This window comes from Dreissena polymorpha, chromosome 5 (genome assembly GCF_020536995.1).
Source record: "Dreissena polymorpha isolate Duluth1 chromosome 5, UMN_Dpol_1.0, whole genome shotgun sequence".
Classification (NCBI taxonomy): Eukaryota; Metazoa; Mollusca; class Bivalvia; order Myida; family Dreissenidae; genus Dreissena; species Dreissena polymorpha.
This window is the reverse complement of record NC_068359.1, coordinates 70,038,261-70,059,280: the sequence shown is the minus strand read 5'-3', so window position 1 is coordinate 70,059,280 and position 21,020 is coordinate 70,038,261. Positions and strand designations below refer to the sequence as shown.

Here is a 21,020-nt window from a genome sequence, read left to right as displayed (position 1 = left end):
GGGTTATCTAGAAGAAAAATAAAAATACATATCGTTACCGCTGCTGATCAGGCCGGTTTGTGAACTTCACGAGTGCTGTAAGCATACGGAAGTTGCTGCATTTTTTATTGTCTTAATGTATCTTATGAGAATTTTTTTATATTTTGTTTTATGTTTGTAAGAATTTCATGCATTGTATTTATCGGTAAATTATGGTTATTCGAGCTATTCATGAATTTGGGCATACGTTACTTTCGGAAATAGAAATGTTATATTGCTTAAGTGTGTGTATATGCTATATTGGAATTAACATGAAGGCACTATAAGTCAATAACGGTTTTTTTGCGGTTCTATTGTTTGATGTTTGTCATATTCCAAACACGTGCCATTTAACCATATAAGACCTTCGTTATGTAATAATCGCACGGAGAGAATGTTTTTGTTTTCATCCGTATTGTTATAAATTTGGAAGCGCACTATGATACATTTTGCACAAAGAACGTGGCAGGCTATTCGTTGCTGTATTTAATCACAGGTGGTTACCGTGTGGCTATGATATTAATTAGTGGAAACATCATATTTGAATGATAAATAATCAAATTATAACGAAAAATCTACTTTTCTGAAAAAAAATATTTTCACTATAAAATATATATAATATTTAACTCAAATTCACCCGAAAACGGGGTGCATCGCTTTGAACTGCCATAACTTCATCAATTGTGCAGCGATTTAAACGAACTTGGTTTATTTAACACAGAAATGAATTTCCTGTCTGGAAATGTACATATCTTGCAAATTCTGGGTCAAATTTTAAGAAATAACACGATACACAACTCGCGTGACCTACTCGTTGTCGATCGGACAATGCTTTTGGCAGTTATAACTAGATGGAAATATGACTTGAATCATTATATTTTACATATGTGCATTTATATTTGAAAGATTAAAAACGTAAATGTCGTATTTTTGAAACTACCGCCGTACTAAGAAAAACAACAACAATGTAATTAGTTTGCAAAATGTGACTACATTCGAATATCGCTAACATATGTGAAATATATACAATTTGTCGAGCGTCATAATTGGTGTCCAGGAAGTTCCTAGGTCACATGGGAGATATCCTGCAAAGTAAAATGCGTCTTTTAGAAAACTGATAACGTATAGAATAAATCAAAACTGGCATATGGGAATAACGATATAAATAACCCCGCACAAGTAAATTACAATTCATAGACGAGCTATACTAAAGGTTTTATTTGATGTATACAAATCACTTTCCATTCATAACATGAATCAATACTTGCACAAGAGAAAATAAAATTAAAGAATGTCCCCTGCACAAATAGCACTCCATGTATTGACGAGTTATACTTAGGTTTTCATTAATGCTTTTAAATGTCTAAGTCACTATGAGTCACTATGGCTTTAAAATTAACTAATCAACGGTCGCCGTGGTAACTAGATATGGTGTCACCCATGGTGTTAAGATCTCCCAAAAAGACATAAAGTACCGGTTCCACCCATCAAACGTACTATAGAGCGTTGAAATAATCCAGAGGCTTTCGACGCAATCGAGCTTAAATAAATATGCTTAACTAAAATGTATAACCTACCGTTTAATACTTCTTGCCGTAGCCGTACCCGCCGCGGCCGCCACCGAATGCACCGCCGAACCCGTAACCGGCACCAAGTTCTCCAAAACCGCCAGCAACTCCTAAAGCGGCTCCCGCGCTGTAGCCACCGCCAACACCCCAATTGCCTCCATAGCCGCCCAAACTGCCTCCCCAGGGTCCAACCTTCTTGCCGCGCAATCCTCCGTGTCCCCAACCGGAACCGCCGCCCAAACCGCCGTATCCACCAGCCAAACCATAACCACCACCAACACTGTATCCACCGACTCTATCGGCTAGACCGTATGCACCGCTTCCACCGTAAGCACCGCCTAAGTATCCATCATCCAGACCGTCTGAGCCGTATCCATCAAAATCACCGCTTAGACCGTATCCACCGCTGAGACCCCAACCACCGCCAAGGCCTAATCCGCCGCCAACACCGCCTCCGTATCCTCCAAACTTCTTGCCATGACCCCATCCACGATTACCCCAACCACCCCATCCGCCATTGCCCCATCCGCCATTGCCCCATCCGCCATTTCCCCATCCGCTATTTCCCCATCCGCCATTGCCCCATCTACCGTTTTCCCAGCCCCCGTTACCCCAGCCCCATCCGCCGCCCAAATCACTACCAAGGCCGGAACCACTGCCAAGACCTCCGCCCAGAGTCAACCCCAAGCCGCTGCTGCCGCCGTAGCCTACTCTGAGACCGCCAAATCCGCGGCTACAGCATCGAACACCGCCTGTTTTTCCACACGGGCCGACCGTGATTTCGTATTTGTTGCACCATTTTGCACAGCGGCAAGTTTGCTGCCCTTTCCAATTGAAAGCTAGATAAGAAAAAAAAACATACTTCGAACGATATTGTATTTATCGTAAATATATCATTGTCTAAATTTAGGGCTTAAACACGTCTTTATACTGTTAAATATAGATCCGCTATCTTTTTAATTGTTATTTAAACAACCTCAAACTTCACCTGGGCAACGACATAGAACTGCAATTACAAATTATTGTTAAAACGACACCGCACTATGCAAAAGCACATTATATATGAAAACAAAAAATGACAAAGCTAGGGCTCTACCCTTGAAGTGGCCCATGCAATTTCTTTGGAGATTAAGGGAGTCGAGTTTTACCCGTACCTTTGTTATATGTAAATTAGTTTAATGACAGTGGTTAAAACTCAAGTCGTTTTTAAAATACTTAATAACCATCATATTTCTTATATGTTTTACATAAATCGGAGTAGCAGATCGGATAATAACATTTGCCAACAATGAATATTACAGCATTCTTGCTATTAACATAGCATGTTTCTTATATGTAGTTCTTTTATTTTCATTTCCTATAACACGACTAAACATAGACATCGGTCAATTGGCCATGAAATCAGGTAATGTGATTTTCAAGCAAAAATCACGGTCCTTAAAGTTGGTAAATGTAGTCTATAAAGCTTTGCGTGGCAACATAAGCGAATATCTAAATCTACATCACAACCATATTGATCAGTACTAAAAGGGCATGATTACTCTTGCGTTCATTATTCGTGTATACTTTTTCCTTACAATTCAATGCGCGTTCATTATCCGTGTATATTCTTTCCTTACAATTCAATGCACGTTCATTATTCGTGTATACTCTTTCCTTACAATTCAATGCACGGAAGCGCTTGATATGTAACATTTTATTTACAAATATAAAAGATCTGGAGAGAAAACTTATCAATACTACGAGACTTGTTTTAGATATGGCAAGTAACTTAACGTCCACAACATACGCATCCTATACCGAGACAATTAAATATATTACTAAAGAGCTCGAAAACACAAATAAAACCCAATACCTTAAATAATAATTTATGAACCTGGGGTAACCGACAAGGACGAATCAAGGCAAAACAATACACTTGAACCAATTTAATTCACACATCAAATTAGTGAAAAATAAACGTTAACATAATTGCATCACAATTAAAACCGAACAGCAAAACAGACATGATACATTTATAGTGTATTAACATTAAGCGCAAACCAAACTAGAGCTGCGCATAGATTTCCTAAAAAGTAAATTATGTATAAACAACGATACACCAATACTAAAATCTGAACTGATCTAAATAAATTTTAAGAAAATTACCGCTTCTTTAGAGGAGGTCTTATAGGCATCAATAGGTCGATTATAAAGGCTACGAGGTCCTATGTCGATAATATTCCGAAACTATAGAAATTGAAAACACGAAACAACATTGAAAAACAAATAGAACACAACCAAGAATTACCACTTGCACATACTGTCTGTGGATCGATTTGTTCCAATCCGACAGCAAAAACACAACGTGGATCCTTATATACAAAAATACCTGTATAAACATATAAATCTACTCAAGTACTTAATTTCTTACCGTTAGCCCCGGCAAGCATGCCGAAGACGCATAGGGCGACGATCAATGCTAAGTTCTTCATCCTGTGTTCTGTTGAGCGGCTGGACACAAACTGTCAAACATAGCAGAATTGAACCCTTATATACACCTTTTTGCAACCACATCACCTTCGCAGGCGAGACGCAAGTCGGATGATGATCAAGATAATTGTGTGGTGAAATTTGCATAGTTTAAATCACGTTCGACATGTTTATTTTAAACCACAATTACACGCACTTTGTTAAGAGACATATAAACATGATGCAATATATAATTAAGATTTATATTAAGTTTGCCGGGTTAAATTATCTTGCGAGATTTCTGAGAAAAAAAGAACAACATAATGATTATACAATATTTTTGATTTTTATGAGCGTGTTTAATTGTAATTTTCTTAAATTAGACGATCCAGTGCGACGATTAGGACAGAGTAGGACGTAACGACCTTCATCATGGATTGTCTTAAAACTTATGACACATTTTGGCATATTTCTTATGAAACTAAAAAACATTCGTTGAAATTGTAATGCAGCGATGTGTTTATTTTGATCGCGTTGTTTCTGAATAATCGATTATTGAGAAGATCGTGAGCAAATCCACCGTTCCTACAAATCCCGAATAGTAGCATGCACCAACATGACAGGCGATTCGTGGCGTCACAAATCGGCTGTAAACAAAAAGTCGTACTTTATGATCTCGATTTACATTGGTCTAGTTAACGTTTAAAATCCGTTTTCAGATTGGATTAAACAGTCTAAAACCATCCAATTAAGAAAGTCTAGACATTAGTCTTTCAGAACATTTAAAGTAACATTACTACTCAAAATCAACAAAAATTTCGTACGATATTTTGTAAAATAAACTTAATCAATTAAAAATCAGTATTCCTTATGGCAATTGCCGAAATTTCAACGCCAGATGTGGTCTGGTAAAATAGATGTTTGTAAATACAAAATGCTCGTTGTTTTTCCATTTTAATTTCCCGCAACGATATCTATTCATACGACACATGAACACTTACATTTTTTTCGCAATTATAAACAGTGTTCCTGGCTAAAATCAGCGAAATATTACTTGTAAATTATTAATTTATTCGTATTGAACAAGACAGTGGTAGATTATTTGTGGAAAACATACGAACTTTGATTAACACTAGTGTCTGCAACAATTTTAAGAGTGGGTACGGAAATTACCAATCGTACAGATGTATTGACAGACATATGCCAAAAGATAGAATAGCTTACATATTTCAAGTTTATCAGCCTTGAAATCATCAATTTATCAAATGAGAATCAAAATCATACATTTATCAACCAGTAATAGTCAGTTACACCAAAATCTGTTGGCGCAACCATCGTGTTTTGCGGAAACCGTGACATATTGTGTATCGGAAACCGACGATCGTAACCACTCGAAACTTTCAGCAGACAAGTTTTCGTTAATATACGTATGTTAACCTCAAATATTCTACCCCGAAATTGTTGTATACCAATACACAAATGATTTAAAAGTAAAACCTCCTTGATTTTGGGAGGAACACTGTCTATAACTGCTTAAAAATACACCTCAATGCTCAACATGACTACTTTCAATATTTAAAAAAAAAATCATTGTATCCATCTATCCGATAGTTTCATCAATTCCTATAATTCGATAATCCACTTATTTTTGATATTATATCTCATTTCTGATAAAACTTTAATCACTTTTTTTAAGAAACTTCACATACATTTTTGGGTAAAAAATGTCATTTTAATGCATAGAAAAAAAATATATGCAACGATTACGCATGAAATATATAATGCCAATATTTAAAAAAAAATTGCTTTTTAATCAATATGTTGGTTTTATTAGTCAATAACAATATCACTTCATTGATTTATTTAGCATTTATTACAAACATGACAAGTTTTCCGATAAATGATGACATATAACATATTAATAAGAAGATATGAACAAATGAGGGTTGCTAGAGTGCCTGCTTAGAATGGAAGATATGAACAAATGAGGGTTGCTAGAGTGCCTGCTTAGAATAGGAAGATATGAACAAATGAGGGTTGCTAGAGTGCCTGCTTAGAATGGTTTTGTTATTAAAGATGCACATAATACCTAAATTTATTTGCCTTTATTTGTTGTTAAGAAATAAAATGTTTAATTTAATGTCTCAAGGTGTATTTCTTTCAGTAAAAAAGGCCAATATGACTTGTAAGTGGCTGAGAATAACGTGTGGCTGAATGAAAAGGAAAATAGTCTATATGATTAATGAAATTAAAATTAACAACAACAACAATGTAAACATCATAATGTATGAATTTTCTGATCAAAAGTGGTATTTCTAGTTTAAAGACGAGATACATTTTCAAGAATTAACAATACAATTATAAATGTTCTGGACAATTTGTGCATCTGATCAAGTCTAATCAAAGTAGCCGTTTTGGGTTAAAACCAATAATATTTTTTGAAAGTTCGTAACCCCATGTTGCCAATAAAAATCATGCAAAATAGAATTTTCAGAATTATATATAAAAACAAACATACTAATGCTTTCTTAAATCCCAAATATTATTTTTCGATCATTTGTCATTAATTACTTATGTATTAAAAAAAACACATTCCTTTATGCTACCAATAGCTTACACAATATTCGTACAAAAAGTGTTCACGCTCATAAACAATATCAAATGTATTTCTTAAAAACCAAAACGTTGTCAAAAGCAAACCTTAGTATTCTTCATTAGAGCTAATGTTATATTCAAATGTTTGAACTGCTTTTTGTCAATTAATTCTCATTCCCATACCGTGTGACAACGAAATGGAATAAGTTCATAATAAACAAAACGTCAGCCTTTTAGATCATTATGTTGCCATCCAACACGTATTCAATGATTGTTAATATTAAAAACATTTAGGCCACCTCTGGAGTCAGTGTTTTACTTGAATTACATTAATTCTTAGGTCAGAGAGGCTGCTAGGAAACTTATCTATGAAATCATATAGAAAATCAAAGTGACATGTATTGTCATAAATTTGAAAAATGCGCAAACAGTTGATTCATGTTTTATCAACAGGTGTCTTAAATAGTAAATAGTAATCAATAGTAACAGGGAAGTTCGAGAGCGAATAGAGTTCGAATTATACTGTTTCACTTCTTTATATTGCATTGCACAACAGTTTGATGTGTGCTGCGTGGATGCAGTAGCGTGTATCCCCGTACATATCTTCGATGTTGTTATATTTTCAGCCTTCAGAGGCTGGTAGCGGTATTGTGTTTTTATTATTTTTTAAGAAACCTTGTTTGTACTGTTTGGGCAATCGGTCACTTGCCTTAAATAAAGGATCAACTAATTGTTTTTAATAAAAATTCAATACTGCTCCAGCAGCTGGAGTTTCACTTCTTTATATTGCATTGCACAACAGTTTGATGTGTGCTGCGTGGATGCAGTAGCGTGTATCCCCGTACATATCTTCGATGTTGTTATATTTTCAGCCTTCAGAGGCTGGTAGCGGTATTGTGTTTTTATTATTTTTTAAGAAACCTTGTTTGTACTGTTTGGGCAATCGGTCACTTGCCTTAAATAAAGGACCAACTAATTGTTTTTAATAAAAATTCAATACTGCTCCAGCAGCTGGAGTTTCACTTCTTTATATTGATTGGGCAACAGACTGTCTTTTATTTAAAATAGCATTGTTATCATTTTTACACCGAGATATTAGTGGGTTTTTTTCGTGAAGTTTAGCCTTATTTGAGATTTATCTATAAAAATATGAGAAAAACTATGTTTGGGTGTTTGTTATTGTTGAAATAGTACGTGTTTTTTTTCATAAGAGCTTGATTTATCGGTATACCAGTATGCCATTGGTAAAACATATTTATGTTAGTTATCACAAATATTTCGTTTATTTTTACAAATCAAAACCACTGACTGGCTTCTGTATGTTGTCGAAACAACGATTGTGTAAATTTAGATTAATGGAAAATCATTTACATATACATTATTAAATAATTGAATACACGAATTCGCCTGACTGATTCAATACATTTTCACATCTTGTTCGAATATATATCTTGTAATTATTGAAACAGAAATACAATGATAAACAATAATAAAAGGTTAACATAAAACATGTCGTTGCCTATTTATGTAATAGATTATACACTTGAACCACATTTTACAAAATATATAATGGTGTTATAATTTTAACAAGATAACTCATTAAATTATTGTCTTACTGTTTTTCGAAATACACATATTTTAATGAAATTAAATAGAAAATGGGGCCCTTCTCCTAATGATTCGACATTGAATACAATTGCACAAATTCCTAAATTCAGACAAAAGTGTACTTCTTCCACTGAGCATATTTGGGTTGTCACTTAGTTTTTAATTGTCAGAATAAAGACATGCTATTGTTAACTATTACAATGTAGGGTGAAATTACCGAATAATTCGCAATACACGCATACTATTAGGTTTAATTTCGCTAGCACAGCATAGTCCCAAACAATCTGATTGGGCTTAATTTTAACTAAATATTATTATTAAAAATTAGATGCATACATTTCACATGCTTAAATATCAGTTGTCTAAGTTTGAAATTCAAGTCCACAACAAAGTAAGAAGGATTGGCTGAAAAGAAAACCAATATTCCATCGGTCTTGTGGTCGGATCGACAGTCTGTTTCCTAATCAAGTATAAATATCGAACCCTATTCGCTCTCGAACTTTCCTGTTACCATTGATTACTAATTAATATTTAAGACATCTGTTGATTTAAATAGAGTGACGTGCGCCTGGCAAGACTCGTATTATTTTCATCGTGATTTCGAAAGCAAATGCCAAACTTCTTTTTTTCTATATAGAGTATCAAATGGTTAATTGGACTGATTCTGTTCAGTTTTATATATTGCACGGGATTGCTATGAACAACGTTATGATAAATATGTACAATATGTATCATGTTTTTAGAGTTCTTCGAGCCTTTCAACCAGATTAAACGCGATGCTTTGTGTTGACCCAATTTTTAATAATATTTATATTTACTGTGTTGCTCTATCTATTGCCTTGTGTTGTACAAGCAGACCACGTGCATTTAATAAAATGCTGTACATACTCTGATTATGATCATGATTTTGGAGCTTCATGATTTTACTCTTACGTGTATATGTAATTCATTTTATCGTGCACAGTAAAGGGACATTATGTTGCTCTTGTTAATATTATACAACCGAGTATTTAAATACCAATGTATGTCCTACTTTGGTGTTAAATTCGCATTACAACGCTGTAGTGTTGTATACTGTATTGGTGTTGTGAAAACTAAGTAGTGAAGTGCGATTCGCACAGAAATACATCATCATAGCAGTATGGCCGTTTGATTAAAACAGAAAGCACGCGTTTGCCTTTTTCGCTATCTTTATTTAATATTTGTACGCACTACAACACAATTAATGCTACTTAGTGTATGTGTAGTGACACGTCCGTGTTTGTGATAAATGTTGCCGACATAATTATTTGATATGCACGTTTTGTGTATTTACCTATCCAAAGCGATGAACCAAGCATTAATCATGGTCATGTTGAATCGACTTCATATAATATGTTTGTAAAACAAACGTACACAATGTATTAATTTACAAATTTTACACATTTGTGAAAAGTTCTATATTTGACATTTGCAAGCCAAAAAAAAAAAAAAAAAGGAATTTCCAGTGATTCGACCCTTGGTCATCTAGAATACATATCGCTACCGCTGCACCATTCGAACCTTAGAATTTGCATGCTTATATTTTAAATGCATTGTAAGATTGTAAGTAATAAACGTATTTATTTAATTATTGATACAAAGTGTTACAACAGTATATAAAAAAAATTATTTTGAAATTGCAAACATGTACATATACAATATAAAATGTACCAATGATTTGAAACACTATATTATAATTGATGGAGACAACATATTGCTTCTGCTGCTGTCCATGCCGGTTTGTGAACTTCGAAAGTCTTGTTAGCACACTTACTACATTATCATACTGCGACATACGGAAGTTGCTGTATTTTCTATTTTATCATACAGCTAAATGATTTTATAGAACAAATACGACTCATAAAGAAAAGATAAGGTTTTCTCCACGGTTATTTTTAGATGAGGTTTTCTCCACGGTTATTTTAGAACATGTACATAGGGACTACTTTCTTTGGCCTTTCACCCCTGATTGCGTCATTCAGGTCATTGGGTACGAAGTCGTTTAACGAGTTAACGAGTGTGTGTGTTAACGATGGATTATTTAGAGGATTATACACGGCTGAGATGGGCCGAGCAGTGATAATCGGCCCGCAGGGAGCATAACCCTGGTTTGCGACCTGGGGCCGATTATCACTGTCCGGCCCGGCTCAGCCGTGTATTAACGTCTTTAATATATATCTAACTTTTATACTTAATTATAGATGGAACCAGGTTTTGAGTCATACTATAATACTATTTTGGTTCTTCACTAAAATTTATGAAGAACCAGCTTTCCGTACTTTTATTTTATTTCAATTGATTACGCAATTTATGACGTATCTCGTGTGACGTAATTTAAATGACGAAACTAGCTAGACGCTTTGGATTTAAGGTAGTGCACCTCTAATGATTTCCCGCGATTTCTTCAAAGGTTGAAGAGCCTACTATTAGGTGCCGTAGCCTAGTGGTTAAGGCGATAGACTAGAAATCTTTTGGGATATTCCCGCGCAGGTTCGAATCCTGCCGACGACGTATACTTTTTTGCGACGCGTTTTATTTATTTTCTAACGTAATTTGATTTAATATGGCATATAAGCTATATTTATTGTTAAATATGTTGCAATTTTTATGCACATTTTTCAATTATTAAAATTAAAACAACGTTATGGCGAAATTGGGTGATTTACTGTTGAAAATACGAACCATGCATGTTGCATTTTTATTTTTATTTCAAAAAGTAAACGGTAAATCTGTCTAGTTCTTGGTATTTTTGCTGTATATAGTGTTTCTATAAAAACTAAGTTTAAAATATGACTTAAATGATACTATTTTGAATTTTATGACACTTTGTTTTTAACCGACCCAATTTTTACTTGGCTGAAATCACTTACATTTCATGGTGCTCTTCCATAGATAAAAATTTGTAAAAAATAAATGTCTGTAAAAGAATACTTATTTCATCTTGTTTAAACTTTAAACACCTTTACAGCATCTGTACACACCAACTGCATGCCCATATTTGGAAATTTGAATGAATTATGGAACTTTTATATACCCCAGGGGTGAAAATAAACTGGACAAAAGCCGAGCGTGGGGGTGGTTTTGAAAAAATCGGTATATTTTTTTAAAAAGCATGGAAAGCCTACCTACAAATTTGCATGTAGTTCAGTGAAATGATGCTGATTAAGAAAATAATTAATTAGATTATATTTGGATATGTGCCCATTAGAGGTGCACTACCTTAAGGACAACATAAATTCGGACTTGGAGTGTGTTTTTTAACCATTAAATATTGTTTAAGCATCGAACGATTATTGTGTGTGTTTACGATGGATTATTATCATATTATGAATGCGAATAACAGTGTTGGGATATAAAACTGGAATGAAACTGGTGAGACTCCATTTTCGATTTCGTTAAAATGTCGAATGTATTCGAATAACGCGATGTTTTGTTGAACAATTGATGGATTAAATTTAAGAAAAGTGTCAGTGAATTGTTCTTTAACTTTTTGAAGAAAATCGATTTTGAATTAAAAGGGTAATTTCTTTGATGAATAAGTCGTTCCTTTGTCAGTCGATCAAAGAATGTCTATCCACAAAGAATTGCCTGCTTACATCCAGTGATTTAAAATGGAAAAGATGGATTGCGATGAAGAAATGTGTTCAGAATTTTAACTCGTCATGGAAGCAAATTAAACTTTACGAAAATAAACATGGTTTTTACAAAACTTCGGTGAGTAGAACAATAACCAGTAGATCATTTTACTTTGTATGTAAGTAAGTTAAAAGTGTGTAATAAGAAGAGTTGTTTATAGACTAAAATTAACAATATCGGCGGGGATAAATGCTTCACGCAGGTGTCTACACATTTTGTAAATTTCAAAATGGCAGCCATGTTTGTTTTTGGTATTTTACAGTGGTTAAACAAGAATTGTAGTTTGAACACAACCGTCTGTGTTCTACTTGAGTGTGTTACATTTAGAACGCTGATTAAAATTTAATCGAGGAGTATAGCAATATTTTGTCTCGTTTCTCTTCTTTTGCGTGGAATTCTTAAGGACTGTTTCGAGTTCCGTGAACGGGAAAGATCACAATTAATATTACTACGCAATGTTAGATTCAGTAAATTGAATATGTTTTTTTTTTTGCTTTTATTTTATCAATTTAAGACTTCTATTTTAATTGCATCAGGAATAAATTAAATAAAAATATATTGTAGGCTAAATAGAATACTATGTTAGTATGATTGTATACTTAAATTTATCCCACTCGTTTCAGAAAGGCTTACAAGACTCGGCAAGCCTCGCCATGTAAACCTTTCTTCACGCGTGGGATAAACTTAAGTACACAATCACACTAACATAGTATTCTCTATGTCTTAATGTGAATTATGAGGTAAATAGAGAATACTGGGTCGGTGCCGAATAAAGCAAAGTTTATTTTGCGAGGCTTAGAAAATATGAACCACGAGCCTTGGCGAGTGGTTCAGATTTTCGTGCCGAGCAAAATAAACTTTGCTTTATTCGGCACCGACCTAGTATTCGATTTATCCCATCAATTTTCTTAGTCGTAAATTATTTCTTTAAAAATAGCATAGGAAAATCGAACTACAGTACACGGAAAATCCCAAAGTTATTTTAAGCAAACATTGTTTCATTATTTTAATCGTGCCGAGCCTAACACATTACAAAAAGATCAGTAACTAACCTGTTTTTCTGTTTATCATACCTCTACGTCCCCGATTTTTAAGAAATAATGGGAAAAAAAACACTAAACAACTGCAGCTTTAGCGTGAAAGAACATGCATTGTGTCGTATGACGTGTAAATAATGACGTCACGAGTACGCGCTCTTAATATTTGTAAATAATGTGTTTTTTTGGCTTTTTGAGTTGTATTATTTGTTAAAAATATATTACATCTTGGTATCAAATTGTTTGTTTTGTTGAATCTGATTCGATTTTACTAAAAATGATTACTTTATAGTTGATTCCGAGTAATATGACCATTCTCCGCCGCGCGTGACAGCTTTATTTCAGCACTGCCCAAATAGATCTAGAGGACAGTTTATTCCACAGTGATTTATTTCAACAATGCACGTCTGATGATGGGATAAATTATTATATTTGATTATATGTTTGTAAGAATTTCATACATTGTATGTATCGGTAAATTATGGTTATTGGAGTTATAAATTTATTTGGACATACTGTACTTTCAGAAATTTTAAATGTTATATTGATTAAGTGTGCGTTTATGATAAATTGGACTTAACATTACGGCAATTTAGGTAAACAAAATGCTTTTTCCGTTGAATTGTTTGATGTTTGTCATACTCCAAACACGTGCCGTTAAACCATTTATGACCTTCTAAATGTAATAATCGCACGGAGATAATGATTATGTTTTAATCCGTATTGTTATAAATTTAGAAACGCACATGGATACATTTTGTGCACAGAACTTGTCAGGATATTCGTGGCTGTTTTTAATGATGTAAAAGTTTAAAGCGTTTCTTAATTCAATATTGAATACACAGCTCAATGAAAAAGATTTGATTTTACACGAATCATCAATATAACTTTTCGGACATTTTATGAGATATTTGATTGACATAAAATGTAAATTATATTTTACGATGCGAATAATATAAGTATGACTAAACAGTATAATGCAATGTATACACGTGGCATTAATAAGTACGTATAACCAATATTGCACTTGGATCTGATTTTGGCAGTTATAACTATATAGAAATATGACTTGAATCATATTATTTCAAATATGTGCATTTATATTTGAAACAGTTTATATGTAATTGTCGTGTTTTGCAAACTACCGCCGTACTTAAAAACCAAAACAAAAACAAGGCAAGTAAATTGCAAAATGTGATTATATTCTTCGAAGATCGCTAACACGTGTGAAACAAATACAATTTATCGAGCATCATAATTTGGTGTCCAGGAAATTCCGAGGTCAAATAGGAGATATCCTGCAAAGTAAAATGCGTGCTTTAGACAACTGATGATGTACAGAATAAATCAGTACTGGCATATGGGAAAAACGATACAAATAACCCTGCAAAACTAGAATGCAATACATGGACGAGCTATACTTAATAACATGTATACAAATCACTTTCCACTCATAACATGAATCTATTGTGACACAAGAGAAAGACAAGACGAATGAAAATCCACTGCACAACTAGAATTCCATTTATTGACGAGTTAGACTTAAAGTTTTCATAACAGCTTACCAATGCCTAAGTCACTAAGAGTTACCATGGCTTTACAATCAACTAATCAACAGTCACCGTGGTAAATGGGTACGGTGTCAGCCTAGATGTGGGATCACTCTTAAGATCTCACCAAAAGACACAAAGTACCGGTTCTACCCAGGAAACGTACTTTGTAGCGTTAAAATAAGCCAGAGTCTTTCGACGCAATGGAGATAAAATAAATAAAATAAAATATAAAACATACCGTTTAATACTTCTTGCCGTAGCCGTATCCGCCGCGGCCACCACCGTATGCACCGCCGAACCCGTAACCGGCGCCAAGTCCTCCAAAACCGCCACCAACTCCTAAACCGACTCCCGCGCCGTAGCCGCCGCCAACACCCCAACTGCCTCCATAGCCGCCCAAACTGCCTCCCCAGGGTCCAACCTTCTTGCCGCCCCATCCTCCATGTCCCCAACCGGAACCACCGCCCAAACCGCCGACTCCACCGGCTAGACCGTATGCACCGCTTCCACCGTATGCACCGCCTAGGTATCCATCATCCAGACCGTCTGAGCCATATCCATCAAAATCACCGCTTCCACCGTATCCACCGCTGAGACCCCAACCTTCGCCAAGGCCTAATCCACCGCCTACACCGCTTCCGTAACCTCCAAACTTCTTTCCATGACCCCATCGACGATTGCTCCAACCACCCCATCCGCCATTTCCCCATCCACCATTGCCCCATCCGTTATTGCCCCAAACGCCATGGCCCCAACCACCATTGCCCCAACCACCATTTCCCCAACCGCCATTGCCCCATCTGCCGTTTCCCCAGCCTCCTTTACCCCAGCCCCATCCGCCGCCAAAACCACCACCAAGGCCGGAACCACCGCCGAGACCTCCGCCCAGACCAACACCCCATCCGCTGCCGCCGTAGCCTCCTCCAAGACCGCCAAATCCGCGGCTACAGCATCGAACGCCGCCAGTTTTTCCACACGGGCCGACCGTGATTTCGTATTTGTTGCACCATTTTGCACAGCGGCAATTTTGCTGCCATTTTTGGCCAAAAGCTAGAAAATAAATCAAAGTCTGCATTATACGATATTGTATTTAAGGTAAATGTATCATTGCCTTTATTTAGAGCTGTCACACTTCTTTATTCATGGCCATGAGTTATTTTATTAATAAAGTAAAACTACTGTTAAATATATATCCGGTATCTTTCTTTTTTTATTGAAAACAACCTTAAACTCCACCTGCGCAACATAGAACGGCAATTACCAACTCTGTGTCCTTATGGCATTGATAAATTGACAACCCGATACCGCACAATGTAAAAGAACATACAAAGAAAACAAAAAAAGACAAAACTAGGGCCTCAGCCTTGTAGTGGTTCATGCAATTTCTTTGGAGATTAAGGGAGTCGAAATCTTACACTTATCACCGTTATATGTATACAAGTTGAATTACCGTGGTTTAACCTCAATTCCTTTTTAATATATTTAATAACCATCATATTGTTCGAATATTTAATAAGAAAACGAAGTAGCTGGATTGAAAACAACTTTTTCCTACAATAACATTTACAGCATTCTTGCTATTCACATTACATGCTTCTTATGTATTGTGCTTATATTTTTCTATTAAACGACTAAAACATTTGACATCAGTCAATTGGCCAGTCAATATGGTAATGACATGGTCAAACAAATACCACGGTCCTTAAATTACCTGTAGCTTAATGAAGTCCATATAGCTTTGCGTGGCAACATCAGGGATTGCTTAAACAATTTCTAAATCTACACAACCATTTTAATACACATGTATATTTTTTTAATTACATGAATATCCTTTCATTCTTTAAACCGTATAAACTCTTTCCTTCAAATGCACTGCGTGGACGCACTTGATATCGTAATATTTACCAACATAACAATAAAAGATTCTAGTTGCATGAGATGGAGAGAAACATTTTCATCACTACAAGATACCCTTAAGTTATGGCAAGTAACCAAACGTCCAAAAGATACGCAACCTATACCGAGACGATTACATATATTACTCAAGAGCTCGAAGAAGCAAAGAAACCCCCAATAACTAAAATCATAATTTATAAACCTGGGGTAACCCTCAAGGGAAATTAAATTAAGGCAAGGCAATCGGAGTTTGAACTAGCAAGAAATCGGAGTATAAACTGGTTTCAACTAGCAAGAATCCTAACACTTGGCCAAAGGTAATTCACACATCAAATATGTGGAAAAATCATCGTTAACATAATCGCATAACAATTCAGGCCGAACAGCAAAACAAAGAGAATACATTTATATTGTATTAACAAATAACCGAAAGCAAACTAGAGCTGCGCATCAATTTTCTAAAAAGTAAAGTATGTATAAACAACCATACACCAATACTTTAAAGACATTTTAAGAAAGTAACCGGGTACCCTTATAGGCATTAGTCGGTCGATTAAACAGGCTACGAGGTCAAATGTCGATAATATTCCGAAACTATAGACATTGAAAACACGAAACAACCTTGCAAAACAAATAGAACACAACCAAGAACTACCACTTGCACATATTGTCTGTGGATCGATTTGTTCCAATCCGACATCAAAACACAAGGTGGATCCTAACATACACAAAGATCTGTATGTACATATAAATCTTCTCAGTACTAAATTTCTTACCGTTAGCCCCGGCAAGCATGCCGAAAACGCATATGGCGACGATCAACGCTAAGTTCTTCATCCTTTGTTCTGTTTAGCGGCTGGACACAAACTATCAAACATAGCAGAATTGGACCCTTATATACATCTTTTTGCAACCACATTACCTACGCAGGCGAGACGCCAGTCGGATGATGATAAAGAGAATTGTGTGGTATAATTTGCATAATTTAAATCACGATTGACATGTTCATATTAAACCAAAATTACTCGCACTTTCTTATGAAACATGTATAAATTATGCAATCTTAAATTAAGATTTATGTTAAATTAATAAATCGTGATTTACGCACAGAAAAAAACACATATTTTACCGGGTTCAATAACCAGGCAAGATTGCTGAGAAAAGAGAACAACACAAGGATCACACAATTTAATTAAACGAAAAAGGACACCCTAGGACGTAACAACTCTCATCTTGGACTGTTAAAAAACTAAGAAAACTTGTCAGCTATTTTTTCTTGAGAAACTTGTCTCTTTGTTTCTGAAAACTCAATAATTTAGAGGATCTAAAGTAAATCAACCGTATTTGATACATTTTATTTCATTACATGATTGATCCCGCTAAAATTATGTGTTCCTAACGTTACTTTCAGGCAAATCCTAAAGCGTCATCTTGTCCGGAGCGTACCCTAGAATATATGATAAGTGGTGTTTATAGCTCTTTAAACACCGATTTCAAGTGACGTTCGATCTTTTGACTTAAAAAAAAAGCAAGCGAAACATTTCTTTATTGTTCGGTACATAACGATACTCTTAAAACTAGTTCGATTGTTACATGATTTATCGATATCATGTCTCATTTAATATAAGCACATATTGTATCATGCCATATGCTGTGCCCAGGTTTCTGTACTTCTTTTCGAGTTGTTTTTTGTTAGTCTGACCACATTGTCCATTTATTCTTTGTCATCATATGAACAGACCAACAAGTATCATGTAACATTATTACAAGAAAGCTATTTTAGCAAAGCATCAAAAGGACACCTTTGAACCGTTTGTTTTGAAACACAAATGAAACAATATATGGCATGATCGTTGCCGCAAATAAATTATTCAATTACAGTACAAATAAATTATTCAATTGCAGTAATCAATCATTTATGTCACGTGGTATTTTTTCTATTAATCATGGTCATGAAAATTAACATGGAAACATTAATCATTGCATCCAAATTTGTCTTCTATGTAAGTAGGAAAAAAGGTTCGCGTTTGCATTTAATCATCAACTTAAAACTATGACGATGAAAGAAGCTTTTAATGGTTTCCTCAGGTCGTAGTTTAAATTAATGTATTGTTCGCCAACCAACCTTCAACTTGGAGACTGTTCTTAGGCGACACTTTACCAACTTTAATATCTCCTTCATGATTAAAGATTTTGATTTAAAATTCTACCTGTGAACCTTACTGCATTACAGATTGAAAACTGATGCCTTAGAAAGTCTCCACGTGCGTATGCGTAAGAAAAGTCACCAATTGTAGTAGCAACAATGTTAAAAAGGATGCAAAATGCGTCAGCATACAATAGAGAATTTATAAGATTTTCTCAGATGTAGTGTACATATCGTCAATGTTATCCGTAATCGTGTAATGTTTTCAAATATTGCTAAAAAACTTAAAAAATAAAAGGGTATTGAGGGTATTGAGGCCTTCGTTAACAAAAACTTTAACTTTTGAAATGGTTTCAAACGGTTACAAATTTACTTCCCAAAAAGGTTATGGCTTTCGGTTAAAGTAATCTTGCTATAATTTATTGTTTACTTTCTCTACACGTTTGTTTTTGATTCCTCTTGAACCTTCAGTTAGCTCTCTATGGTTTACGTTCTGTTCATATAAAGCGCTCCGAAAGCTTATCATGTTAAATGTTTTGCTTACACATGTTTACCATTAGACACGATGTTTATATAGCATCTTTTTAATAAATTTCGAAGGACAAGTCTTTTACAATTTAACTATAAAGGGCATAACGCCTTAAGTAATATTTACTTTCCCATAAAAACAGATGCCTTTTCAGCATTTGTCTAACTATTTTTAAACAGGGGGTTAAGGTATAATAATAAAGATATAAAACCTTAAAAAGTAAATAATGTTTTACAAATAAACCCCTTTTCAGTGAAATAAACGTACAAAACAATGTCATGGTCATCCATAAAAAAAACAGAAGCCATTTCGCATATATTCATTTTTTGTCGAAGGACGTTGAAATTAAAGGTTCAACTAAAAAGACATAAAGCCCAAATTTATTTAATTAAATTCCTACTTATAAATTAATATAGGTATATTTGTGTCCAATAGGTTTAACTATAAATACGCTACGTACAATTTGTAGAACTGTTTTTATTTAATTATTTAACAATTTAAAGAATCGGTGTCGAAGGATATGGAGTTTTAAAGTATAACTTTTAATGAAACAGAAAGTCTTACCATTCAAAAAGTGCGGGTGACACAATATAGGAATAAGTTCCAGAAACATTATCAAGAGAGAGACTCTAGTTATAATTGTTTAGTCGTTCTTTTTTTTTTTTGGTCATCGCTGAGCTTCTACGCAGTCAAAACCTTGAAATGGTCAATATTAAAGCACTCGAGGGACTTAAAACCGTTTATAGTCAATCATTTGCTTGTTTTATGGTTTAAAAAGCATGCGACTGTAAAATAACTTGTTTTGCTTATAAGTCAGATATATCAAGGTTGAATGTTAATTTCGATGAAACGACAGTAGTAAGGATTGAAACAAAAAGTTACAGCACCAAAGTAATAACTGCTAATTGCAATCTTAAATGACCAGTTTCCAAAAATTTTGCCGCCATGGTCATGTCAATTTCAATATGCTTCTTTGAACTCGATTACACAAATAATGCAGAAAGACATTGAGCGCATATCGATACAAAGTAAGACGTAATTTTTAACGTAATTGTTTGATCTATCTGTGCAATTGCTTAGTCCACTTAAGTTTCTCATAAACGTCAGTATATAAGTACAATGCTATTTAACGTTACGTGTGATGGGCGCAGTTAACTTGAATTCAACTCTTTAGTTAAACCCAATAATGATGGGTATCTGTACATTGTAAAATTGGATGATTGAATTCAAGCGATGAACCTGTCGCAGTTAAAAGAATATATGGTCCTTGCTATGTGAAAAGTGGTTTAAATGCATGTGCGTAAAGTGTCGTCCAATATAAGCCTGTCAGAGACGACACTTTCCGCTCTTACGATATTTTCGTTTGAAGAAAGTCTCTTATTGAAAAACATCTAGTTAAGGCGAAAAGTGTCGTCCCAGATCAGGCTAATCCGGGACGATACTTTACGCACATGCATTAACCCCCCCCCCCCCCATTTAACAGAGCGCGGACCATATCTATACAAACGCTAATGAGGCTTGATGATAGAGCTTTCAAAACTTGCACACTGTGGAAAAGATTGCGCACACATTCTCTCTTACAAAAGCAACCCTTTTGGACAGATTTTTTTGCGTTTACCAAGAAAACAAAACGTCATGTTTTCGCACGAGAGTTTCTCTTTTCAACTTCTGTTTTATGTCCATTTCAAATGTATTATTGTTTAAAGTATTTACTTTTATTCCTGTAACAAAATCAGGTATATAAGGTAAAGAGTATATTTTTGACAGTATTGTAAATTATATGCAATTGTGTCATTTGAGGATAAGATATAATCGACATATTGATTCTCGTACGTATTTAGAAGTTAAAAGGGCAATTCATTGCAGTTTAAGTACATGTTTTGTACAAAATGTCTGCGTAGTTCAACAGCTCTCTCGTGGCTATATTTTTGCAAAACACGCATTCGGTTCGTGAAGAGCTTT

At 34.7% G+C, this 21,020-nt stretch overlaps 2 protein-coding genes across 3 annotated transcripts; both read right to left on the bottom strand.

Annotated features, from left to right (window-relative positions):
• Positions 1-989: 989 nt before the first annotated feature.
• Positions 990-17,247, bottom strand: LOC127882323 (uncharacterized). Of its 2 annotated transcripts, none has more exons than XM_052430888.1 (3): positions 17,160-17,247; positions 14,726-15,537; positions 990-1,103 (listed from the first exon to the last, which is right to left on the bottom strand). In XM_052430888.1, exons 1-2 carry the CDS (start codon positions 17,218-17,220, stop codon positions 14,729-14,731), a joined length of 870 nt encoding a protein of 289 aa, XP_052286848.1. In that variant the 5' UTR covers positions 17,221-17,247; the 3' UTR covers positions 990-1,103; positions 14,726-14,728. The 2 variants fall into 2 exon arrangements, with proteins under 2 accessions (XP_052286848.1, XP_052286847.1); XM_052430887.1 differs by lacking the exon at positions 990-1,103 and adding an exon at positions 14,116-14,232.
• On the bottom strand, positions 1,599-5,372 carry LOC127831321 (uncharacterized). Its single transcript, XM_052356289.1, has 3 exons — positions 5,322-5,372; positions 4,000-4,090; positions 1,599-2,425 (listed from the first exon to the last, which is right to left on the bottom strand). The coding sequence occupies exons 1-3, from the start codon at positions 5,370-5,372 to the stop codon at positions 1,599-1,601; spliced, it is 969 nt and encodes a 322-aa protein (XP_052212249.1).
• Positions 17,248-21,020: the final 3,773 nt, after the last annotated feature.